The sequence below is a fragment of the Panthera tigris genome, chromosome F2 (genome assembly GCF_018350195.1).
Source record: "Panthera tigris isolate Pti1 chromosome F2, P.tigris_Pti1_mat1.1, whole genome shotgun sequence".
Classification (NCBI taxonomy): Eukaryota; Metazoa; Chordata; class Mammalia; order Carnivora; family Felidae; genus Panthera; species Panthera tigris.
Genome location: NC_056676.1, coordinates 12,913,410 through 12,940,964, shown reverse-complemented (window position 1 = coordinate 12,940,964; position 27,555 = coordinate 12,913,410). Strand labels below are relative to the sequence as shown.

Here is a 27,555-nt window from a genome sequence, read left to right as displayed (position 1 = left end):
GAGAGAAAGAGAGTAGGGGAGGGCAGAGAGAGAGAATCCCAAGTAGGCTCCGCACCATCAGCACAGAGCCTGACGCGGGGCTCAAACTCACAAACCGCGAGATCATGACCTGAGCAGAAGTTGGTCACTTAACCAACTGAGCCACCCAGGTGCGTCTCTGCTTTTTTTGTTTGTTTTGTTTTTCAGACTCAACAGATAAGTGAAATCATATGGTATTTGTCTTTTATCTGACTAATTTCACTCAGTCTTATACCCTCTAGGTCCAACCGTGTTGTCACAAATGACAAGATCTCATTCTTTCTCATTCTTTTTTATGGCTGAGTAATGTTCCATTGTGTATATATACCACATCTTCTTTATCCATTCTTCTATCGATGGATACCTGGGCTGCTTTCATAGTTTGACTATTGTAAATAATGCTGCAATCAACATAGGAGTGCATATATCTTTTTGAATTAGTGTTTTTGTTTTCTTTGGGTTAAATACCCAGTAGTACCCAGTAGTGAAATCACTGGATTATGTGCTAAAGAACAAATTGATATTTTAATGATATGTATATGCAATAATTTGTAATTACAGGATTTGGGGGTTTTTTTCTTGGCACTGTGCCATGCAGAGTTTATACTGGAAGCAGAAATATCAACTATACTTGTTTTTTGTCACTATCTCTGTTGTGTGTGTGTATAAAGAAAAAGAGACAGAATCTATACAGTATTAATATTAATCTCAATTTTATTTTCTCAGAAACTTTATAAAGCCACTTGTCATATCATGGAGCTTTGCTGATTGCCATTAGATAATATAAGCTACGTGTTCATTCTCCATCTACATGTAAACTACAATAGGGACAGGACCTTTTGTGATTTGCCTTCTGTCCCCCTTTTTCCAGTCTCATTCCCTTTTGCCGTTCCTGGTCCATTATTCTTTTCCACTCACTTTCTCCTATGCCTTGAGTGCCTCCTCCCCCACCATCCGCCGTCTTCCCTTTGCCTGGTGAACTCCTGAGCACCTTTGAGACCTTGCTTTTGCCACATCAATCTTAGAGCGAGCAAGCTACTCCTCCTCTTTACCCCCCTGCATGCCTCGTGTCTATCACCATGTCGATTATCACTGTCTGCTTGTGAATCTGTCTTCCTCCCTTGACTGAGACTTCCCTTGAGAAAAGAGTGTATCTCATTTATGCTTATGTGTCCAGAGCCCAGAAGAACTCTGTATATTCTAAAATATCTGGCAAATGAATACATTTGTTAATTACCTGAGAGGATGACTGTGGGTCTGAATAGATAGAAATGCCATCTGTGTGGTTGCAATCATTATAATAGTCCCCTCATATAACAGTCCCCTTATGCTGGCAGAAACATGAGTGGCCTCAACTAACTCAGTTCAGTTCCAGCAACATTTATTGTACTCTTGCTCAGTAACAGGTGCTTGGAAGGTGAAGAAGAAACAGAGTCTGTGCTTTCAGAAATCTGGTTAGGAGGACAGCCTGGCACTCACTCACCCATTCAGTTAGCACAGCTTTCTTGATGACCTGCCATGTGCCGGGCACCGTTGTAAGCCCCGGGGATCAGCAGTGAGTGCAGCAGACAAAATCCCTGTATAGCTGAGGCCTTAGCGGGAAAAATAACAGAATAATAAGTCAAATGGTGATGAGCACTGTAAAGAAAAGAATCAGCGTAATAAAAGTCAAGAGAGTGACTAGTAAATGGGAGGTTGGTTCTGTTTTATAGGGGGTGGTTGGGGGTTGGCTTCACCAAGATGGTGACCTCTGAGCACAGATTTCATCAAGGTGAAGAGTGAGCCATTTCCATGTTTGGGAGAAGACTCTTTGAGGCAAAGAAGTGCTGTACATGCAAAGGTCCTGAGGCAGGGGTGCCTTTGGCTTGCTGTGCAGCAGCAAGGAGTCCAAGGTGCCTTAGGTTGGCTGGTGGGAGGGGCTTAGGAGAGGAAGCCAGAGAGGTAGAGAGGCCCAGCTCAAGGGAGGCCCAGGAGACCATCCCTAGAACTTAGTCTTTTACTCTGAGTGGCATGGAACCCATCTGGGTTCTGAACAGGAAAAGAATGAGGTCTGACATAGGATTTAGTGAGCTCCTTCAGGGCCCCTGTGGAGAACAGGCTATAGGAGAGCAGGCTGGTGGTGCAGAAGGTCAGCAGTTAGGAGGCTTGTGTGAGAACACAGGGGAGAGGTGACAAGGCGTAGAGCAGGGTGGCAGTGGTGAAGGAAGTGGCAGGGGCATGATTCTGAATATATGGGAAAGGTGGTGCTGACTGGATTTGTGCGTGGAGGAGGTGCAGGACCAGACAGGAACCGAAAATTTATAAAGTATCAGCAGTATGCACTGTGGACTCTTGAAGGGCAGGGCGTCCCGTCTCCCTTACTCACTTGGTCCTGGGTACAGAGCCCAGGCTGGCTGCTACTCCCTTTCCCCACTCAGGCTGAAGGATGAAGAGAAGCTACGGGATATTCAGGACATTCGTCTTATGCTCACTCAACTCAAACTGTTGGCTTTCGCTTTTGTTCCATGAATTAGTTTGTCTGGGCAGCTTCAAAGGGGAATGTTGTTGTTTTGCTTTCTCCCTGCTAATATTTAACTTGGAGGCATGTTGCATAATTTATCTTTAATCATAATAAATGCATATGATAGTAGGGATTCGATGTATATTAAATATTTACTTAGGTTTTATCACAGACTATTGGATTTGCTTGTCACTTCATCCTCAGTCCTTAAAACGGTCTGGGCATTCAAGAAATTTGTGTTAAATAAATGGATTGTGAAATTTAGATTGTAAAAATCTAAATTGTCTCTTATTTAAGGCAATGTGTAAAGCACGTACATAAAGAAAGGTATAATAACCACTGAGAGTTGACTTTAAATACAGCAAATTTAAAGCAGTTTTTCCCTGATCCCTAAAAAAAATATTCAGGTCATATCAGTTGACACATACTTTGCTGATTTGCATTGTTCAATTGATGCTTTAATGGTCATTGCCTTTTCACTGTAGTCTTCCTTCCTTTAAAAAAATTTTTTAATGTTTATTTTTGAGAGAGAGACAGAGTGCAAGAGGGAGAGGGGCAGAGAGAGAGAGAGGGAGACACAGAATCTGAAGCACACAGAACTGTCAGCACAGAGCCTGATGCGGGGCTCAAACCCATGAACTGTGAGATCATGACCTGAACCAAAGTTGGACTTTTAATCAACTGAGCCACCCAGGTGCCCAGATTTCTTCATTCATGAAGAACTGATGGATAGATGTGCAAACTTTTTGAGTTGACAAGAAATGGGGGTATTGAAGCCTAATATCGCAATGAGACAAAACACTGTAGTGTTTTAAGCTGTAACATCATAATGTGGACCCAAGCACAGCAAAGCTAATTAAAATTTCCTTTGACAGCCATTTGTAGAATGTGTATCAGTCACAATAGCTTTCCATTTTCTTTGAGTTTAGGTTCTGAATGTGACGCCTAATGATGGCTTTGCTAAAGTGCATTATGGCTTTATCCTGAAGGCGCAGAACAAAATTGCTGAGAGCATTCCCTACTTAAAGGTAACTATCCCTGCCTTTCCTCTTTTTTTCATCTTCTGATTCCTTTGAGTCATTTGGATTCCCTTGATTATACATTGTCGACTAATTGGCATGCACCGCGGAGTACTTTCATCTTCAGAATGTACACCCTCTGACCATGACATTCATGGGCAGTGATTGAGAGTGTTGGATGTAGAAATGCCAACCATACGAGCAGAGATTATTTGGAAAAGACGTTATGAAGAAATTCCTAAAACTGTAGTTACTAGTTTTTATTGAAATGGGAAAGGTAGATCAAAATTACTAATGTAATACTTTGGAATATGGGCAATGCATTAAATGTTCCTGTTATAATATAATTATACATTCAGTCTAGGTTGAACAAGGGCTCATGGCAACCTACATAAAGTATGGTAACAAATGGCACCTGAATAGGTCAAACCCTAAAAAACCTGATAGCTCAAATACTCAGATTAAAATATGCTGTCATTTTTTTTCCCCTTGTATATCTAATTGAATCCTTGCAGATATACCAGAATCACATTTGGTCTAGCTAAGGGCTATTCAGTAGAACTTTCTGTCACAGTGGGAATGTTCTTTGTTTGTATGTTCCAGTATGGTAGCCATTAGCTGTATGTGGCTATTGGGCAACTGAAATATGGCTGATGTGACTGAGGAACTGAATTTTTAACTTTCATTTTCATTTAAATAGTAGCATGTAGCTAGCAGCTACCATATTAGACAGGTAGCTGGTGGAATACCTATGAACTTTTTTTTTTTTTTAAGTAAGAGTATATATCACACTTCCATGATCTCTCTTTTTCACATGACTTAAATCAGAGCTCTCAAATAGCAATCCACTGATTGCAAATAACTTGCATATTTTATTTGGCCAGCACAGTTCTATTAAAAACAATTTTAAATTGCTTGCTTTAGTTAAGAATCTGAGCGTTTTATATAATCATGCACATTTCTGATTTCTCTTGAAAGATCACATCTGGCCCACATCCCAGCATTGGAGAAGAGCAGTGTTGTCCCCTTGAGGTGGCCCGCACCCCCCAGTCTGCCTTGGCCGTCACCAGGCCTCTGCAAACCTTTACATTCTCTGCCAGGACCCTCTGGGCATGTGGGTTTCTCTGATTGAAAGTGTTCCCCTTACATTTCCTTTGACATAATAAGGGGCTATTAGTACCCTCCTTGCTTCAGAGATGGGGAAACAGAGCACGGGGTCTGTTAGTTAACCTGTCAGTCAAGAGCCCCGATCACAGCTCTCCTCCTCTCCTGAGTGATTCTTCTGTTCCTCGCTGCTACCTTCCAACATTATGCAAATAAAATTTCTTCCTAGTAAAGATAATGGGTTTCTCATGAAGAGACCTGAAAATGCAGATTTTTAGAAAAAATTCTTGATATTTAAATATTTTTTTACTTCTGTCCTTCTTATGCTTTTCTAAATTTACTCTCTTATTTTAATGTTTTTTCTCTCACTCTCTTTTTTTTGTTATTGTTATTGTTGTGTATACACATCTCAATTCAGTCCTTATGCGGGAGACAGGGCAGAAATCAGCTAAATGTTTTAGCATAGGATTTGTTGAATAACAGCTACATTTTCGAAGATTCCAGCTGGCTTTAATCCTAACTGTAAGTTTTGTAAAAGATTTCATTAAAAGGTGAGGACGCATTTGTTTTGAGTAGAATGAAACACTATTTGCATTTAGGTCTCTATCACTTCAAACATTTTATGAGCAACTAAACATTTTGGTTTAGGAATAAGAAGCCTCCAGATGACATATGGTCAGATTTGGAGAGCAAAATAAATGGGATAGATACCCAGTCAAGAAATTCTTTGGGATATTGAAATATGATAGTTTCCACAGAGATGATTCATATATTAATTTTATGGGCTAGGAGATTGTTAATTTATGGCAAATGTATTGTTAAATTAAGCTTTATGACCTCTTTTTGGGTTTGCACTGTAAATGTTGACCAGTAACCTAATTGCCAAACTTTAATATTGAGATGAACTTTTCTGCTCCTTAGGTTTTTATATGGTATATAAAGATTAAGTAAATCAATGAACAAAAGCTGGTATTTAATTTTTTCATTAAATGCTAACACTGTCCTTTTTATAGGAAGGAATAGAATCTGGGGACCCCGGCACTGACGATGGCAGGTTTTACTTCCACCTGGGGGATGCCATGCAGAGGGTTGGGGACAAAGAGGTAATGAGTTTGTGAAGTTTTTGTTCTCTTAACAGAGGGTAGACTAGGTGGGGTGGGGAGGGTAATTCTAGGAGAAATTAACAACTGAAAAAATATTTTGAGCGTAGACTTTTGAAGGTGGTGATTGAAACAATTTAGCTATTTTTTTAAGTTTATTTATCTTTGAGAGAGAGAGAGACAGAGAGAGAGCGAGCCTGAGCATGAGTGTGGGCGGGGCAGAGAGAGAGGAGACAGAACCTGAAGCAGTGTGGGCGGGGCAGAGAGAGAGGAGACAGAACCTGAAGCAGGCTCCACACTGTCAGTGCAGAGCTCTCCTCAGGGCTTGAACTCACAAACTGCCAGATTGTGACCTGAGCCAAAGTCAAGAGTCGGATGCTTAACTGACTGAGCCACCCAGGCACGCCAAAACTATTTAGCTATTTAAACTTTTCTTAAAAAGCAACCCAACAACTCCTACAAGCCTAGAAAGAATTTTGGGGATTTTTGACTCTTATAGTTTCTTTTAAGAAACTAGCTGAGTAATCATGAGACCAGCCTCTCATTTAGTACGTGTATATGTGTGTATGTGTGTGTGTGTGTGCACATGTGTGTGTCTGTGTGCATAAAGCATAAGCATTGTCCTGAAAAAATATTTTTAAAATTATGAAACGAAGAGATGTCTGAAATTGCTTAAATATCTTTTAACAATATATCTAGATTTGTTTTTATTTTATTTGGGGTATTTAAAAAGTAGTTATTTTTAGAATGAAGTCTTTATTCAACTGATCCCTAAGCACACTGAACTCAGTGGTTAATTATGTAAATTACCTTCTGGTATTTAATGCCAAGTTTGAGATGAATACCTATAGCTAGAGTAATGACAGGTACTGATACACAAAATGTACTAGCTAAACCAAATTACGTGTTTTCTTTGTGATTACTGCTTTTTTCTGAGTACCGTGTCAGCTTCTTTAAACATAACTTGAGATTATTAATCATGACATCATATACTGAAGTTACCAAATTGTCAACAATCACCATGATTTACAGGCTGTTGGTGGAGAGTGAAGCCTACCTTTTCCGTCTTACATCATCACAAGGCTCTAGAGTGGGCTCTCCTTACAGTCAGAGGCAAAAGGGCGAAGCGAGACACTGAATCGTTGTAACCATTGCATTCCACATATGTAGTAAAATGCAGTAGGCTTAAAGGATAAAAATAAAAGATAACAGAGCGTCAGGTTTCTAAAATTAATAAGAACGTGGAGGTATCTTGACACTTGAGGGTTCATAAGAGCAGGGGTTTTGTGATGGGGTAATTGCCAGCTAGAGACATGAACTGATTTGCGGTAAGAGAGATTTGGATGATTGTCAGTTTGCTTTATACATTTCTATGCATCTGTCCCTTTCTCCTCTAACCTACCAGTCAGTCAACTGGAATAAAATGAGACATTAGACGTGAAGAAAGGAAAATAACTCACTGATCAGTTCTCGTTTTTGTGTTCCTTGTTTTAGATATAAATCCCTGGTACCTCTTTTGAATGAGAAGGATAAAAAAGATTTTGCTATAATATCTAACACTGGATAAATGTTCATGTCTGATTGCTATAAATGTAATTGTCACTAATTAATTTATCTTTGAACTTCTTAGGGTCCAGGGCAAAGACAGATAAAAGAAGTCTGTGATTTTTTTTCTCACATCTTAGATGAAAACAGCCCTTACTTCAAGGGCAAAGAATTCACTACTAAACATTTGTCGAGGGCTTGGGATTTGAACCTATGGGACTGTTCTATCAGCTTAATTACCATCAAGATGGCAAAGAACACCACAGTTCTTGAATTTAAAAAATTCACTGGGATTCATCCTTACAGGAGAACAAAAATAAGCCTATAGGAAACCCGTGTTAGTATATTCTCGATATCAGGTATTGTGAATTGACTGTCATGCCCTGAGTTTACAAATTGGGAAGCAACCATCCTTCATGTTCCAATGCATGGGGCTCTGCTCAGGCACCAAAAGAGGACCAAACTCACAGCTTCTGTGCTGCAGAGGCTGACAATAAAATTGTTTTTGAAGAAGGTTTTTCTAACAGGGTTGTTTCTGACTCACAAACTATGAGATCATGACCTGAGCCAAAATCCCGGGTCGGACACTTAACCAGCTGAGCCACCCAGGTGCCCCTAAACCATGATCGTCTTAGAGCAGTTCACCTGCAGCTGTTCTCAGTATTTCCATTAATGCACAAATCCACATTTTAGCTGGTCTCCTACTCAAAGTCAGGATTTCTGTGTCTGCTGCCTGTGTGGTGGCACCATGCAAGGTCACAGAGACAGCTCACTTGTCTTCTTCTAAACCGTTTTTCTTCCTGGGCTCCATCTCTCATTTGATGATATTGCCAACTTCTCTCCTGTGCAGTCGGGGCCACGTTTGGGGAAGTTCACTTCCCCAGCCTCTGGCACCCATCTCACCTTCCCGCTTGCTCGGTCAGTGTTGTCAGCCTCGGAGAGGGCTGGACAAGCCTGGCTGTTGTTTATTGCTTTTGTCTTACTTTCTTCCAGGACATCGTGTGCTCAAAAACCGTACGGTGCAAAATTACAAATAAAGTCATATGTCCAAGTGATGGCATTCGTAGTCCTTCACGGTCCAGCCGCAGCCAGCCGTCCTCACCACAAGTGTGGCTCATGTGCCCCACTGTGCACAGAGCTCCAGGGGCACAGGCTCCAGCTGGGGTCACACCTGACAGGCCTGTACCCCAGACGGGGCCTGGGCTTTTCAGAGTGGGGATCTTTTGATATACTGTTTCTGTGTTGTGGGAGTGTGTGTGTGTGTGTGTGTGTGTGTGTGTGTGTGTGTGTGTAAACCATACCTGGCAAGAATTTGAAGTATAGGAGACATTAATATAAAACACATGTAAGAAGGTATCCACAGGTGATCTTTCTGTTTATTTTCATATCCTTGATTAGAGGTATAAAAGGGAAAGAGTAAAGAGAGAATTTTCAGAGGATTCTAACTTGATCATTGATTTTCTAGCAATTTGTATTGTAAGAAAGCAGCCTGACTGAATTCATTGGGTCCTCTACATAATTGAAGATTATTTTACCTTCATTGAAGATGATTTTTTAAAATTCCTGACGCATCACTGTCACAGTTTTGTTTCTTGAAAAGTTAAGTAGCAGAGGGGTACAAAAAAAGGGTCCAGTAGGACTGGCTTTGAGTGTGAGAAGAGACCTTGGCGATAGCGGTAACCTGACACTGTGGGTGAAACGACTTGCCCAGGCATCCGGCAGGGTGAATGTTAGGTCTGGGACTACGTTGTGACTTTTAACTCCTGAACTAGAGCTATGAGCTTTGCTGTTTTGGTTTCTCTAGAAGATTTTTTTTTTCTCCCTTCTGACATTGTGCCTGGCCCATAAAATGAATTACTGCCTGATTCAAAAATAAACATTTCAAAAAAAAATCAACAGTGGTAATTCATATTGTTGTTCACTTTTAACACTGAACGGTGTAGGAAATGAGATCCTAAATTTAAATTGGACAGAAATAACTAAAATAGTCAAATTGATTTCAAAAGTAAAACGCAAAGTTCAAAATTCCATTCAAAATTCAAAAACAAAATTCACGCAATGACTAGCCACTTTAAGTTTCGGGCTTTTAAAGAAACTACTTTATGGCTACAACTTAACATGTATTTCAAGGAAGACATGTAAGAATGATGAGTATATATATTCTTAACTTGAGGTATTATGGAGAGAGATAAATAAGAATATCACTTCTGATAGTTTTTTTTTTCTTTTTTAATGATAGGAAGATAGAAGGAGGATGGATGAAGTTGCTAGAGCCTTGGGTTATACTTCAAAATACTTACTGATTTCTTAAAAATTTCTTTTAATTCCTTTTTGTATTTTAGAGACAGAGAGCATACGTGCAAGTGGGGGATGGGCAGAGAGAGAGAGAGAGAGAGAGACAGTCTTAAGCAGGTTCCACCCTCAGTGCAGAGCCTGATACAGGGCTCAGTCCCACAACCCTGGGATCACCACCTGAGCCACCCGGGTGCCCCAACATATTTAGCCTTTTTAAATACTAGCTTCAACATTTGTAAAATGGAGATATTTGAGGTTATTAAAGAGATCAAATGCAATTACACATGTAAAAGTGAGCAATAACCTGAAAAGTGTTACTGAACATATGACGTGGTACTGTTACCACGCTTGATTTTTCTAGTGAAGGAAATTTTGACCTAAGAATTTTAAGACCTTTAAAAGGTACTAGTCTTTACATTAAAGTATATCTGGAGTTGGAGCGCCTGGATGGCTCATTCGGTTGAGCGTCCGACTCTTGATCTCGTCTTAGGTCATGATCTCAGTTCAAGCCCCACGTCGGGCTCCACGTTGACAGCGTGGAGCCCGCTTGGGACTCTCTCCCCCTTTCTCTGCCCCTCCCATGCACTCTCTCTCTCTCTCTCTTGCTCTCCAAAATGAATTAAAAACAATAAAGCTTAAAAATATTTTTTTAATTAAGTCTATCTGGAGTTTTATGAAGATTCTCTCTTTGCATAGCTTCTTCATCCACCCGATAGTAAATGCCTCTGTTTAAGCGATCAGAATTTGTATTCGAACGCCCTCTTCCAAAGCAACCGCTATGCAGACTTGCAGTCATGAAGGCAGTACTAGTAAGTACAGCCCTCGGGGGGCCTTCCACCCCGAAGACAGTGGAGACTGCGCGGTGCAGCAGTCCCGTGGGGAGGGCCCCTGGGGAGCATATGGTGAGGGTGTCACTCGAAGGAGACCTGTGGAGCAGCACACCCTGCAGCCAGCTGTCCCTGAAAAGGCTAGTCTTCTTGGAGGCAAGTTGCCTCATGTTACGACTAGATGAAAGCCACAAATGTTATTCCTCATGGCGGCAGAAAACCCAAAAAAGGAACAAAACTTCCCCCTTAAAAAAAGTCCACTGTGGGCTACCGCCGTATTTATGGCCAGCTCAGAATGATATTTCCTTTCTGTCTGCTTAATTTAATGGAGGATTTGTGCTCCGCCACCTCGGGGCCGGCTTCTGGAATGGGGACTTGGAAAGAAAGTGCATGGGAAAAGACGTAACATTTCTTTTTAGCAATCCGATTCAGTAAATGCAGACGTCTTTGAAGAAATTAAAATCCTAGCCCTAGCCCTTTCCTTTTAAGGGAAACTTAGAACTTGAGAAATGAAAGCCAAAAGATACAATCCGCTATGGTTTCTTATGTTATTTATCCGCTTGACAAATATGTCCTAGACTGTGTGCTGGACACTCCAAGGAAGACCACAGTTATCGCAGCATGAACCCTGCGTTGCAAGAGCATACAGCCTCAGAGTGAAACTAAAATGCATACATGCATTTGTCATCGTGGGTCATGAGCAGAAACCCAATCAAATGATCGTATTCTCGCCAGTGTTAACAGATTTGGGCACCTGACTAGCAGCTGTTTATTTACATGTTACAAAAATGACACTTCAGGGGCGCCTGGGTGGCTCAGTCGGTTAAACGTCCGACTTCAGCTCAGGTCTCGATCTCGCGGTCCGTGAGTTCGAGCCCCGCGTCGGGCTCTAGGCTGATGGCTCACAGCCCGGAGCCTGTTTCAGATTCTGTGTCTCCCTCTCTCTGACCCTCCCCTGTTCATGCTCTGTCTCTCTCTGTCTCAAAAATAAATAAAAAACGATAAAAAAATTTTTAAAAAAATGACACTGTAGTTTTAAATTAATAAAAATGCTTCGTTTGTAGTTCAGTCTCTTTGTCCTTTCAGGCCTATAAGTGGTACGAGCTTGGGCACAAGAGGGGACATTTTGCATCTGTGTGGCAGCGCTCCCTCTACAACGTGCATGGACTGAAAGCCCAGCCATGGTGGACCCCAAAAGAAACGGGCTACACAGAATTGGTGAAGGTGAGTGCTTCACGTGAGTGCCCACGAATCGTTGTCTGTTTTCTACTCAGAATCAGAGAATGCCTACCATGTAGAGGAATGTCAGGGAGGAGATTGATTTTATATCCAGTGACATTTGCAAAAAGACTGGTGAAAGACGGGCGCTTGGGTGGCTCAGGTGGTTAAGCGTCCGACTCGTGGTCTCGGCTCAGGTCATGATCTCGCAGTTTGTAGGTTCGAGGCCCTCATCAGGCTGTATGCTGACCGTATGGAGCCTGCTTGGGATTCTGTCTCCCTCTGTCTCTGCCCCTCCTCTGCTCGCTCTCTAGCTCACTGTCTCGAAATAAATAAAAATAAACTTGAAAAAAAAAAGATTGGAAAAGAATCTTTTCTCCCATTACCCAAAAAAGGTCAGTTTAGACGGGGAAGAAAGGAATTTTTCTTGAAGAACAGTTCTCAAACATTTTGACTTTAGGAACCCTTGACACTCTTAAAACTTACGGAGCACCCCAAGGAGCCTGTATATGGGGGGTTGTGTCTGTCAGTCTAACTATTCAAGATTAACACTAAAAAGAAATGTACTATTTATGAATTCTTTAAAGATTTAAACATTTCATTACATGCTAATATAAATAACTTAAAAAGTAACTTTGTCTTCAAAACAAAAATATGCAGTACGTGGAATTGTTTTATATTTTTATACATCTCTGATGTCTGGCTTAATACAAAACAGGATTCTCACATCTACTTCACATATATGTCATCTAGAGTGGTATTATTATCATATGTCAGGTAGCATCTGGAAAATTCCATTGTACACCGTGAAAGATTTGGGTATGAAAAGGGCAAATAACATCCTTGTATTGTTAAGGAAATGGTTTTGATCTTACAGACCCCCTTGAAGGGCAAGGAATACCCTAGGTATCCCTGGGCTATATTCGGGGAACCACTACTTCTGAGTCTATTAAAATAAAAGGCAATATTTTTAGAAAATGTTGTGGCAGATTTGTAGGATAGAGAATCGCTAAGTGATTCTAACAATTTAATGCCAAAGAGAGAGAGAGAGGGAGAGAGAGAGAAATTGGAAGCTTTTGTTTTGGTAGATTAAATCCAAACAGTAAGAATGTCTGTGATTTTGGTAGAGGCTGGTCAGAAGTTTACTGTTGCTTTGGTAAGCTCTTCCTTCTTCTTACCTGTATTAATAAAATGGGAGGTAAATTAACTCATAGTTTTAATAATGTTGTTTTCTACTCAAAATGTAGAAGATGTCATCTGCCTTATAGGTTCGATGGGCTTCCGTCCAGCTTGAGAATCTAACTGCCATATAGACGTTGTTCAGACATAACATTCTGCTGCTCAGTCAGCTGATTTTACTCCTCCGATACGTGTTTTCCAACACCACCAAGCAATTCTCCAGTTCTCAGGGGACACTGGCTGAGTGTCCTACAAATGTAACTCAGTTCTGACACTGTCTGCCTGGAGAGAGCATCAAGTCACAGGTTAAGGGCTCAGTCTCCCAAGACTGCCCCCATTTCAGACACCAGTTGCAAGTTCAGGCAGCCACCTGTGCTTTGATTTGGCCATGAATTGGAGTTTCCCACAACTCCCTCCTTGGGTTGGATTGCTTTGCCAGAGTGGCTCACAGAACTCAGAAATGGTTGCTTGGGTTTATCCATTTATTGTGAAGGGGATGTTATAAAGGATACAGATGAACAGCCAGATAAAGAGGTACCTAGGATAAGGTCCAGAAGGTTCTGAGTGCAGGAACTTGTGTCCCCATGGAACTGGGATGTTGCTGTCTCTTGGTGTGTGGACACTTTCATCAACACAGAAGCTCGGCAAATCTTGTTCAAGTTTTTATAGAGCTTAATTGACAATACCTGTTACCCTGTCCTGGGGGCTGGTGGGTGAGGCTACAAGTTCTAACCCTTCAACCATTTGGTCTTTTTGGTGACCATCCTGAGGTTATCAAGGGGCCCCATTCTAAGTCACCTCATTAACATAAACTCAGTTTTGCTCAAAAAGCCTTTATTTAAATGACAAGACACTCCTATAATTCAGGAAGTCCTAAGGGTTTTAAGGAGCTCAGTGCCAGGAATCTGAGACAAAGATCAGTGCCAGGAACCTGATACCACAGGTCACCCCCTGTTTTGTTTTGTTTTGTTTTGTTTTGTTTTGTTTTGTTTTGTTTTTATGCATCCTGTATAACAAAGGATCATAACAGTTAATAGATACTGGCACATTACTAGAGTTCCATTCAGTCACTAATAATTAGTCTAGTTCATCATCATATCAATTGAAAATATCTCCCAGGGCAAGGCCGCTCAAGTTGGCAGGCCTCCATTAGATCTCATCAGGTTCCAGAAGTATGAGTGGCCCTAGAAATATATGGCTTCACCTTTTCAGGCATCTGGTGTAATTGAGCTAAGAGACAATATCATCTCTTGCCCTGAGCCTCTTTTGAGGCATTAATACAATATTGGCTTTCCCTCCATTCCCTCCATTCCAGAACCTATGTGTTCGTTCCCTTACCCCCAGCTACTTTTCCTCCTTCTCTTCATTTATACTCAGAATATGTCCACTTTTGGAAAGCACATTAGGTTGGACCATTGTGCTGGCCTAGACTGCAGGCAGTGATGCTAGTCTGGCAGACAGCTGCCCCTCCCACGCAGATAGGGGAAAGCAAGTAGGTGAGAACTAGAGGGCTGTTCTTACCACCAGCCAGTGTAGCTACTCCCGGGAGAGGTGAGAGGAAAAGCAAGAGTAACAAAATATTGATCACTTTGGACTCTGAGTCATAGATATATGGAAGTTTATACCGTTCTCTCTACTTTTAGGTGTTTTCCATTTTTCCATTTTGCTGTTGTTGTTGTTGTTTGTTAAAGAACATCTTGAACAAAATATGCAAGATTTCTAAGTCTTCACTGATGAATTTTTTCTACTTGGGGAAAAAAAGGCTCAGGGTGGTTTCAGTTTACTTACGTTAAATAAGCATTACTCGACTATATTTATTCTGTATTTCTTTGTAAAAGCACACTATAATCATCATAATCCAACTGTAAAGAGGCCACCATCAGTTAGATTTTAAATATTTAATAAGCCAGAAAACCGTGGTATGGTGACAATGAGTACAGTTGGATTTATTTAAAAAAAATTTTTTTTTTAACATTTATTTATTTTTGAGACACAGAGAGAGAGAGCATGAACAGGGGAGGGTCAGAGAAAGAGGGAGACACAGAATCTGAAACAGGCTCCAGGCTCCGAGCTGTCAGCACAGAACCCGACGCGGGGCTTGAACCCACGGACCGCGAGATCGTGACCTGAGCCGAAGTCGGACGCTTAACCGACTGAGCCACCCAGGCGCCCCTACAGTTGGATTTAAAGAGGTTCTATATCCAAAGCAGAATTAGGAAAGGAAAAACATCTTCCTGGATAAATCTACTACATTTAGCACTGTCAGCGGTTCTTTCCATTGTGAAATTTCATCCTGTCTCAGATTGTGTCACACTGAGCTCTTCTGATTCTCTTTCTACCGTCTAATCTTTTATCTCCTGGTCTCTTTGTGAGTTTATTTCCCAACTATAGCTTTCTGGATGCTTTCGAGTTCAAGGAACAGAAACGCAACTGGAACCTGGCTTATGTAACAAGGAATTTGATTGACTCCGGTGAAGGAAGCCTAGCAGTAGGGCAGACTTTAGAGGTTGTGCACCCAGGCAGAAGGTTTTCTTGTGTCTTCACTTCCTCCCCAGCTAGCTTCGTCCTTGTGCTGGCTTATGTCAAGATGGCTGCCAGCAGCACCTGAAACAAAAGGTTAGGAAGTGTTTGAGAGCTTCATAACGTTGTTGAACCACCATGCCAGGCCCAAATGGCATTCTAGAAACCTCCTAGCAGACCTCGTCCTGGTGGTCATAACCATGTCACATGGGCATTCACAGTTACAAAGGAGTCTGGGGACCAGGAAGCTGGCAGCAGGCTGGGACAGCACGCGTCCAGCTGGAGGAAGAGTGTACCTCTCCATCAACCAGGGAACAAAAATATTTTCCTTCGGTCTGATTGAGCTAGTTAAGTCACATTTCCCTTCTGGATGAATTACTGGCAAGGGGCTGTGACGTTATCTTTAAACCAATAGATCAACTCCTGAAGCCAGGGAGAGGTCAGATTTCTCTTAAGTTGAATGGATTATCTGAGAGGAAGTGAACACCCAAATGATTTTGGAGTGGTGGTGGGGGTCCGGAGCTGATGGCCAAGAATGAATTCGAGTCACCTTTGACTCAAAAAGGTGGTTTTATTAAAGCAGGGCGATAGGAGTTGTGGGCAGAAAGAGCTGCACCAAGGTTGTGAGGAGTGACTGATTATATACCTGGGAGCTGGGGGAGGGTAAGGAAAAAGGAAGGTCTCCAGAAGGACTTTCATGTGCTAAAGCGGACTCGCAAGATACTGGGGGCCTTGCTATTGCTGAGCTGAAGTCCTTTCTCCCTCTAGGAAAGCATTAACATTAAGAGAGTAGGGAGTCCCTGGAGGAATGTTTCACTCTGTATTTACCTCAAATATTTGTCAATGGGCTTCAGGTTATAAAGACATTTAATTTTATCTACCATTTCCTTCTGCCTTTGTTTCCCTCATCTGAACTAAATCAGGGTTCTGTCAGGAAGGAGGAGGAGACACATCAAATGTTTGGACCAGTGACCTCCAGTGTTCAGTGCCCTTGCTGACTGTGGACATGCGCTCAGATTCAAACACTGTTCTCTGCTTTCTCCTCTTTCTTGTCATTCATTTTCTTAAAAAAAACCTTCCTCGCTTTGGTTCAACTGCCGTGAAAGTTTCTTGTTACAACCAAAGCTGTGCTCCCCAAATGAGTTTTTCACTCATTTTGTTCTATCTCCAGCTGCCTAGAGACATTAACATTCAATGTGAAAGTTAATTCACCATGTGATCCCATGGTTAATACTCCTTTCCAACTATATGGTTTTGGTCAGGGATTCAGCTTTTCTCAAAATCCCAGGTTTACTGCTCTGTCCATATTTCTTAGTACTGCCCTTTACTATTATTAATTCAGCCAAAATTCCTCCTCCCACCAGACCATCCCATGTGATAGTCTCTCGCCCGTGTCTCCCTTCATTTTCTCCTTCTTTTCTATCCCCTTGACAGCCAATTTTTGTTTATCCTTCAGATGTTAGAGAAGTGGTCATTTCTTTTAGGAGGATAAGGTAGAGGTCCTTCCTTGCATGTGTCCAAAAGCACCTTATACATCCTTTTTAAGTACTTACGCAGGATTCTAACAGCCTCTTTAATTCCCTGTAGCCCCCTGAGATCATGTGCCCTAAGATGGCAGGGCTGTGTCTGTCACATTCATGCGTGATTAGCACAGCATCTGATACAGGGTAGGTACTCACAAATGGGATTTGTTGTATAAGTTTCTATAATAAAGTTTCTTTTCTCAAGTTGTTTCATAGTTGTGTCGGAAGTCCCAGGGATATAAAAATCCTACCACTTCTATTTCGTACGTATGAGCAATCGGCACAGCATCCTTTTTGGCCTTTCCTGAATGTAGGGGAAATTGTCTCATACTGCCACTGCACTCAGAGGGCTGCCTGGAGAAGAAAGAGATCCTCTCTCCCTATTTCAGGAACAAGGGACAAGGGTATTCTTTTCTAGGAATTTTTAGAAATTTCTTTAGAAATTCTTTTCTAGAAATTCGTATGATAGGTAAGGATATTTAGAGTGTTCAGAGTTCCTGTTGAAATTTCAAGTATTTAATTACTCTTATAAACTGTTGGGGGATGGGACAGGATTTTGGAACGACCGAGGGAATATCTTTGTAACTCTGTGATGAAAGCGCTGAGAAGAAACATCGAAATCAACTTCTGCAGAGCTCTGTACATTAACCAAAGAGTTGCAGCCACTTGAGGAACATTTATTCAAGAAAATCTGCTCAACCTCAGTAAGAACAGAAGGATTTGTGGGATAGTAACTTGACTTACTCTCATCCATTCCTCCCCACCTCCAGATAGCCTTGAAAACTGGCAGTCTTACAACTCTAGCTGTGAAGACCACAGCCTTGTGGGCATTACTGTCACCAGATTAGGTTTGGGGCATTTTGCAAAGTTTCGTATCCAGGGCACTACCATTATTTGACGTATCTTGTGCTGCTCAGGACAGTGTTATTATTTGATCTCGCTCTTAAGTACAGCTTTGTCCCAGGATGTTAGTCAAAACAATCAGTGGCCATTTTTTAAATACCACAGCTGCCCAAGGCAGTTGTACCAACTGAGGCAAAGAAAAATGCTTGACAAAGAAAATCTGATGAACAAGATGCCCATGAGGGGCTTTGAAAAGCTCTGACGTATTGCCGGGGATGTATATTCCAGTGCGTGTACACTGTAGGGTACACGCCCGGGAAATATCAAGGGGATCACAGTCCTTTGCCTTTGGCTGACTGAGGCTCCGCGGAGGCAAGAAGTGAAGAAGAAAGCAGAGTTGTAAACTGCCTGGGTATTGCAGGCATACTCCAGAACGCACACAGAGCCTCTCACCACAAAGAGGGGAGAGTTACTAGTTCAATTCAATCAGTGAAATCTCTGGCCATGTATTTGCTGACCATCAAACTAACCCAGAAGAGGCTTTAGTGGTCATGCATGACAATAGAGTGACAGACTTAACAGAATTAATCCGAGAAAGTCACCAAACAAACAAGTAGCAACAGCAACGGAAATCAGCAACAACAAATGTTGGAGGAGGGCAGATCTGATTTCTAGAGTTGCCACGTTATCTAAAATGTCTAGTTGCAACAAAAGTTACATAACACACAAAGAAACAGAAGAGTATATATGTTACAGGAAAATACAGTCCATAGAAACTGTTCGTGAGGGGCCTAGATGCTGAACTTACTAGACAAAGGCTTTAAATCAATGTTATAAATGTGCCCAAATAACTGAAAGAAACCATATCTAAAGAATTAAAGGAAATTATGACAGTGATAGTTCATTTAATAAAGGATATTAATAAAGACATAGAAATATAGAAAGGAACCAAATGGGAAATCTGGAGCGTTAGAGTACTAACACCTTGAGTATAAAATGACCAGAGAGGCGTAGCAGCAGATTTGAGCTAATAGGAGAAATAATCATCAAACTTGAAGTTGGGTTGATTAAGATTATTCATACTAAGGAACAGAAAGAAAAGAGAATGAAGAACACAATCTCTTGTGCACCGTCAAGTGTAACGATATATGTGTAATGGGATCCTCAGAAGGAGAGAAGAAAGAGAGGTGGTAGAAAGATTATTGGAAGAAATAGTGGCCAAAAGCCTAGCAAGTTAGATGAAAGGGCTTACGTGACACACCCAAGAAGCTCAGTGAGCTTCAGGTATGATAAACTCAAAAAATATGCTTAGACGCTTCTCGGGCTGTCAGAAGCCAAAACACAGCAAGTCTCTCGAAAGTGCAGAGGGAAAGAGAACTCCTTGTGGAAAAGGGATCCTCAATATGATTAATAGCTAAGTGGTCATTAGAAACCACGGAGTCCAGAAGGCAGTGGGGTGACATTTAAATGCGGAAAGAAAAATAAAAAGAATTCCATAGCTAGCAAAATAATCTCAAACATAAAGGAGAAATGAAGACATTCCTAGAGAAATAAAAACTGGGAGAGTTTCGTGCTGGTGGACCAGCTCCCCAACAAAAGGTAAATGTTCAAGTTGAAATGAAAACACTGGATGATGACTTAAACCCACATGAAGAAAAAAGAGCATTCCAAAAGGTAACCCCATGGGTAAACATAAAAGAGTACATTTTTTTCCCTTGTCACTCTTACATCTGAACTGCCATGGGGTACACATATAGATCAATAAAATAGAACTGAGAGTCTTACATTTGTGACCAGTTGCTTTTTTGATAAGGGTGCCGAGACAGTGCAACAGGGAAAGAATTGTCTTTTCACAAAAGGACAGGTTGGACAACTGAATATCAATCTGCAAAAAAAATGAAGCTACCTCATACTCTACACCAAAAATGGAAATAGACCTAAATGTAAGAAGGAAAAGTATAAAACTTGCAGAAGAAAACATAGAAATTAATTTCATAACATTGAGTTAGGCAGTGGTGTTTTTTTTTTTTTTAGATATGACACCAAAAGCACAATGACAGAAGTCAAAATAGAGAAATCAGATTTCATTAAAACTTACACTCTTGTGTTTCAAAGAACACAAGCAATAAAGTGAAAATAAAATCCACAGAATGAGAGGTGATATTTGCAAGTCATTATCTGGCAAAGGACTTGTATCTAGAATATATTAAGAACTCTCTTAACTCTAAGATACAGAGACGACTCGGTTTTAAAATGGGAAAAGATTTGAATAGACATTTCTTCAAAGCGGATCTATGAATGGCCAAGAAGCACAAAAAAAGATGCTGAATGTCATTCATCATTAGGGAAATGCAAATCAAAACCACAGGATACCTCTTAACACCCGCTAGGATGGCTATAACAAAAAAGATGAACATTAACAAGTGTTAGGAAGCACAAGGAGGAATTGGAGCCCTCAAACATGGCTGCTGGGAATGTCAAGTAACGCAGCCACTTTGGAAAACAGTATGGCAGTTCCTCAAAAAGCTAAACAGGGTAATCATGGCCCAGCAATTCCACGCCTAGGTGTATACCCAAGAGAAACGAAAACGTACGTTCGTCCAAAAATCTGTACGTGAATGTTCGCAATAGCATTATTTATAACAGCAAAAAAAGTAGAAGCAATCTAAATGATGATTGAATGAGTAAACAAAATGTGGTATAACTACACAAGGGCAATAAGAAAAATGACGTATTGATGCGTGGTACAACATGGATGAACCCTAAAAAACATTACGCCGAGTGGAAGAAAACAGTCACAAAAGACCACCTATTTTGCGTGATTCTGTTTATGTGAACTGTCCAGATTAGGCAAATGCATGGAGACAGAAAGTAGATTGGCGATTGCTAGGGACTGAGGAGATGGGATGAGGGAGTGACAGCTAATGGGTAAGCACTTACTTTTGGCATGATGAAAAGGTTCTAAAATAAAGTTGATGGCGGCACAACTCTGTGAATATATGAAAAACCACTGTATTATAAAAGTCAAATGAATTTTGGTATGTGAGTTATAGCTCAATAAATCTGTTTTTTAAAAAAGGAAACCATGATATTATATTGTAGTTCAAGTATGTTAAAAATAAATAGGTTTCTGGGGCACCTGGGTGGCTCAGTCAGTTAAGTGTCCAACTCTATTTCGGCTCAGCTCATGATCTCATGGTTTGTGAGATCAAGCCTGAGTGAGGCTCTGTGCTGACAGCATGGAGCCTGCTTGGGATTCTCTCTCTGCCCCTTCCCCCCGCCCCCCCCCACCAATATGTGTGTGTGTGTGTGTGTGTGTGTGTGTGTGTACATGCACATGTACACTCTCTCAAAATAAATAAACTATAAAAAATAAAAGTAAGGCGTGCTTGGGTGGCTCAGTCAGTTAAGGGTCTGACTTCGGCTCAGGCCATGATCTCAGGGTTTGTGAGTTCGAGCCCCGCGTCGGGCTCTGTGCTGACAGCGCGGAGCCTGGAGCCCGCTTCGGATTCTGTGTCTCCCTCTCTCTCTGCCCCTCCCCCACTCATGCTCTGTCTCTCTCTCTGTCAAAAATAAATAAACATTAAAAAAATGTTTTTAATAAAAATAAATAGGCTTCTGGGGGGTTGATGAAAAACACCTACCTTAACAATCATCAGTGAGACCATAGAGTGAAGCGGTTTAGAGCATAGGACTCCGTGGCCACGTTGCCTCATTCTGGTACTTTGGTCCAGTCCTTACTAGCTGTGTAACATTGAGCAACACTCTGTGTCTTTTGATTTCATTATCTGCAGTGTCTGTGGAAATGGGATCTGTTCCCTGACTGTTCAGATTTAACAAGTCACTAGGAAGTGCTCAGTAAGTATTAGTTATGACTTGTGATTTTAATTAGTTACCTTGTTTCCATAGAAAATACTTCTTAGTTTCCAAAATACTTGGAAAGGCAATTTTGTAATATTGTGTATTATCAAAATAATAATGTAACAGCTGTAGTGTATGTGTTTGCAGTCAATGCACTGAGCGCTTTTGTATATAGTACTTCTAATCTTTACAGAACTCTCCAAGGTAGGTGTGTCTGTGCCCACTTATGTATGAGTAATGGAGGGAGTAGAGAAATGAGGTTTGTCCATGGTTTCATATTTAATGCTGGCAGGGCTGGGATTTGAAGGAAAATCTTTGTCCCCAAAGTCCATACCTTCTCTGTAGCCCACTCTGCCCTCAGAGTTACTGGCGTCTGCTCTTAGTTTCAAGTCCTCCTTTTTGTCAACCCTGTATTTCAAAATCCCTATTTACCTAGACTTCTTGATTTCAGCCCTGCCTGCTTTAAGTTCTTCTTTATTTAAGAAGAAAAGCAGGACCTGTGCATCGATCGTAGGGTCCCCAGCAGCACAGAATCTTAGAGTGTGTGACATCTTGTGTTTGAAACTCAGTGCATTACTTGCTAACTGTCTTTCCTGGTAAAAATGTTAATGTTGTGTCTGGTTATGACTTTCAAATAAGAAAGTAATTTCAAGGTGACCATCTGCCAATAATGACTGTGACAGGAGAGAGCCTGCTGTGTAAGGAAATCCAGGGCGAGTGACCATTTAGTTGACAAACACTTGCACATCAATATTCCTTCCACTTTCAAGTTATATATATTTTGGATTTCTAGAGTTGCCACATTATCTAAAATGTCTAGTTTCACAACATACAAATTACATAACATGCAAAGAGGCCCAATCCATGATTGGGTATTAACATCTTAAAGTGGAAACTTTCTAGATCAGGTAGCTGACATTTTAAAAAATTTTTTTAACGTTTATTTTTCAGAGAGAGAGACAGAGCGTGGGCAGGGGAGGGGGAGAGAGAGATGGAGACAGGATCTGAAGCAGGCTCCAGGCTTTGGGCTGTCAGCACAGTGCCCGACGCGGGGCTCGAACTCACAAACTGAGATCATGACCTGAGCCGAAGGCAGAGGCTTAATTAACCGACTGAGCCACTCACACACCCCATTTTTTGGCCAAAATCTTTTTAGGATCCTTTTGGCCCTCATATGACAATTAACTATCATGGATAGCACATTTCCATTTAAATTATTCGCACTGTACAGTTTTCTTGAAGGCATGGGACAATGCATTATCTGTGTTTTTCCCTCTTGTTGAATGTTCATTGTTTTCCCTCCTTCTGTAGTTTGCAATTTGGCAACTCGGTGCACTGGGGGTGGTAAGAGGCTATGGCAACTGATTGAAAAAAAATTAGAGAAAAAATATCCCAGTAGAGTTTTCTCTTTTAGGTGTATTTTCATTAAAAGCATGTAGGTTGCTGCTCAGATCGCAAATATCAAAGCTATAAATGCTTTAGGGGTATTTCACAGAGCAATTGAAACAAATGGATTAAAGTCTTTGCTAGGTTATAAATAGAAAAAATATCTCTTCTGGCCAGAGAAAAGCCACCATACCGTCAGAGTTTTCCTCTTCCCTTTTGAGATTAGCTTTTTGATGTACACTACTCCATTCCTAATATAGAAATCACTGTCCTAACATTGAAAACTCAACAACAGCGAACAGCAACTGAAAACTATAGTTTAAAATACACCTTTTGTATTTGTGTTTCCTGATACCTCTTTGCATTCATCACGGGCCAAAGGAAAAGTTTTGCATCCTTTTTCTGAGTTATTCAGAGCACCTGCTCTGAAGCAAATAGCATCACAGACAAGTTTCCCCTTCCTCATATTGTAGTTATATTAGTTGGAGGAGTGCCCAGTAATATTTTTCTGATGGCACGACACAGTGCATAAGAATGATTGATTAAAACGCTACTCTCCGTGTTGTTTTCCTTCAGACTGTGGCTTTTAATTAAGAAACCCATTGTGTAAGAATAACGTCAACCTGACAAAAATAAGACTTATACAGTAATCTGTTAGTGGTTCAGCATTTCTGTCTATTCAACATTTCTGTCTGTGCAATTAAATATTTGAATGTTTCCACTGAACTGCTTTTGAAATGAAATGGATTAAGAAAGAAGCAAGAGTGTCAGATTTACAGTGGCATTAAGCTGTAAATTAAGAAGATAAGCAATTTTATATGAAAGTAGGTATCGTCCTATAAAGACAAAGAAGTGCTCAAAGCAGTTCCTTAAGATTAACATAATAGTTTAATCCTATTTTTCTAAATCAAACGTTAAACTTTGAGGATTCCAGTGATGGTTTCACACCCACAAAAAAATGACAACCCAATGTCAGTAGGGTCCAGAGAACTCGGAGAGTTAGAAGGGGGTATGACTCAAAGGGAAGCTTCTAAAGGGGGCTCCGCAGTTGAAAACATTAGTTTTCTTCTCAGCTCTGACCCCTCAGGAGGGTCATTTCACTCTCTGAGCCTCAGTTTCTTAATCTCTAAATTCAAAATAATTACATCAGTTTCTCTTCTGCAAGGTTTTAATGAGGCTCAAAACTGAAAACATGGGGTGCCTGGGTGGCTCCGTCGGTTAAGCGTCCGACTTCGGCTCAGGTCATGATCTCGTGGTCCATGAGTTCGGGCCCCACGTCGGGCTCTGTGCTGACAGCTCAGAGCCTGGAGCTGCTTCAAATTCTGGGTCTCCCTCTCCGCTGCTCACGCTCTGTCTCTCTCTGTCTCTCAATAATAAATAAACGTTAAAAAAAAAAATGAAACAAAACAAAACACAATCCAGTGAAAACCCTCCATGCTGTGTGTGCCTGTGTGTGTTTGCACAGGAGCCCTTAACAAGAGTCAGCACTCTGCTGAGCTTCTAGACTGGCGTGTGATGACGATTTTGGCAACACAGCGAAAGAATAAAATATTTTACATTCTCTCAATTATTTCAAACCGAAAGGTGGTTTTCCTTCTCCAGATGGAATCAGCATGTTTTCAGTATTTGTCAGTGGAAAAAAAAATGTCTAAAAATGGTCTTTATCTGTGACTCTCTTTGGGAACTCACAGTGCAGTGTTTAATATTTCAGAAAAATTGTGAACTGTATCTGTGGAATGGTACTCTATTTGCTGTGCCAAAATTTTGAATCCTGTTGGTCATGATCTGTGTCTTAGTACGCATCCACACAGGTCAATGTCTTACATATACGTATGTACATACATATTATAGATATCTGTTTATCTGTTAGATAAGTGATTTATTGTATATATGCACAGAAAGCCTCCCCATCAGAATCCTAGCCCCTCGATATTTTCCTGTCACACTCTTGTCTCTTGATATTAGGGACTTGGGGGGTTTTGCTTGTCTAGGACATAGCTCAGTGCACTGTTCCCTGTAGACGGAACAGGAAAGGGAGACGGTCCCTGTGTCCCCTTTTAATTTCCTCTAAAAATGTTGGCCCAGTGCCTGCCAGTCTGGCCTATGATATGAGGAATATGCATCTCATTTGCTCCCTGAAGCCCTCAGGCTGAATGTTTCCCCTGGTAACCTGGACTGTCTTTTCTCCTTTATCCTAGTAGTGGACACCCCTTTCTCAGCCACTTTCTAGAAAGAGCCAAATCCCATTCTCCAAGACTCTTCTCTTGCCCCGTGCTGCGTGCCTCATCTTGCCATTTTTCTTCAGTAAGGATAATGAGCGACTGAATGTACAGACGGCATCCAGACCATACGTAAAACTAGAACCTTGACCCACAACCTGCAGCAAACTGCCTAGGAAACCGCTCCCTTTTCTGTAATAAATAACCCAGGAAGCCAGCCTGCTGTAAATCAGACTTGCAGGAAGCCAGAGTAGCCAGATAACAATCTCTAGTGACAATCCAGGAATCTAAAGAATAACTTCTATAACAATTGGCCCCAGACGGCCAGGACTTGATTAATAACTGACAGCCGCCTTAATGTTTACCCCTGCCTCCAACTTGGAACCAACCCAAGAAAACCGGAAATGCCCTCCTAACCAATCACATCGGACGCCCACTTCTAGTTACCTTCCAGCAGCCTACACTCAGGGTACCCAGGAACCTTTCCTTTCTTTTTTTTACCTTTAAGCTTTCCTGCTTCTCTTCCACAACAAGTGATGGTGGCCGACTCCCTTGCTATGGCATGCTGTGAATAAATAGCCTTTGCTTTTCTCATTCAGTTGGTCCTCATCTATTGCCACAATAAGAAATGTCAGATACTTCCTGTTATCTTTCTGTTCAAACTTGAAAAATAGGAAATCTGATTAAAATGCATTCGTTCCAGCAAGAGATTGCTTTTTTAAATGCTACTAATTTCCCCAGAGATTTTATTAAAATTCTCGTAAAGGCAGTTTGCTGTGAGAACATTATACTCACTGTGCCATTTGCTGTGATTGCGTAACTTCAGCTCAGTGCTCAGAGAGATGCCCTCCACCCTGGGCTGTTCTCTCTAAGGCAAAGTCCACTACTCATGTCTTATCTAGGATATGCTACCCGTTGTTTCATGATCATGGTGTAAGGCATAGACATGTTTGGGCTAGGACTCAGGCTGAATTTTATCTCCCCAAAAATTAGATATGCAATTCCCCAAATGATTAACTATAACATGTTCATAGCCAATTAGATAACATTTGGTACATATTGTTCTAAGGTCCTGTTGTTAACAATGCACAAACTTTGCCTAGCATAGTCATTGGCCACATGCCATCTCTGAATTTAGAGTCAGAACCTTACAAGGTACGTACATATCTCTGGGACTTCTCAATTGCCTCTCTCTGCGTCTTGCCACTTCCCTTTTTCCTAACAGCTAATCATACAGTTACTTACCGAATCTTTTCTATGTTACTCTGAGCTCTAAGAGTTCTTGTGTTGTCTTGTCCACATGTTGAAAGCATTGCTTTTCCTGCCTTTTTCATGACTATGTTTTATTTCGTTCCTATAAATGTAGTTTTCCATGTTGATGTGAGTTTATTCCTCATCCCCTTCCATCTGTTATTTGCTCTCTTAGTTGGAACTAGTTCTAACTTGGATGTACATTCGCGTTCTGTGTTGACGGTGTTCCCCCAAACTCAAGCCCTGATCCCCAGTATCTCAGAATGGGACTGTATTTAGAGACAGGGTCATTAAAGACGTAGTTAAGTTAAAATGAAGCCATTGGGGTGGGCTGTAATCCAGTATGCCTAGCGTCCTTACGAGAATGGGAAATTTGGACATGTACAGGGATGTGGGCACACATAGATGAAAAACCAGGTAAGGACACAGCTAGAAGATGGCCTTGTACAAGCCAGGGAGAGAGAGTGCAAAAGAAACCAGCCCTGCGACACCTTGACCCTGGACTTCCAGCCTCCAGAGCTGTGACACAATAGCTTTCTATTGTTTAACTCTCCCGGTCTGCGGTATTTATATGCTATGGCAGCCTACGCAAGCTAATACCATTAGTGAAGAAAGTCTCCTTACTTAGCAATCTGCAGTGTTTACTTACTGCCTTAGCAAAAACATTTCTCTGAGCAGTTCCATTTTCCTACATAGAAAAAAATATTTAAAGCTCAGTTAGGTGAATGCTGCTTGATTAAGACGAAATTAAAGTGATCTTATGTCAGACTTCAAGCATCATAATCGATTCTGTCATCATCTGAGCACATCGTGGAACTGGGCGTTCACCACCCAAGAGGTGAAAAGAAATTAGGGTGACAATCAATCAATATATGGAGTAGCAGAGTTGGATTTAAAATGTGAAATATGATGTCGAGAAATTTTTTTCTTCTCTCTACTGCCTGTCTCTGTCCTGTGAAACGTCATCACTTTGAGTGTGGTGAGGTTTTGAAGAGGCATTCCGGGGACTAAAAAAGGGTTTTGCAGGCTAATAAGATTTTGTTTCTGAGTTTTACTGGAAGGTCAGATTATATATCACAAGTCCCTTCTAGCCTATGAGAAAAGAAGGTAAATAAATAACAATCCACATTTAGAGATCTATAGAATA

General features: G+C 41.1%; 1 protein-coding gene across 1 annotated transcript in view; it reads left to right on the top strand.

Annotated features, from left to right (window-relative positions):
• Positions 1-27,555, top strand: part of ASPH (aspartate beta-hydroxylase) — a 222,254-nt gene that overhangs the window by 167,385 nt on the left and 27,314 nt on the right. Inside the window, exons 19-21 of the mRNA XM_015538820.2 lie at positions 3,448-3,546; positions 5,655-5,744; positions 11,495-11,632. Coding sequence (XP_015394306.1) covers positions 3,448-3,546; positions 5,655-5,744; positions 11,495-11,632 — 327 coding nt within the window. The remainder of the gene's footprint in view (positions 1-3,447; positions 3,547-5,654; positions 5,745-11,494; positions 11,633-27,555) is intronic.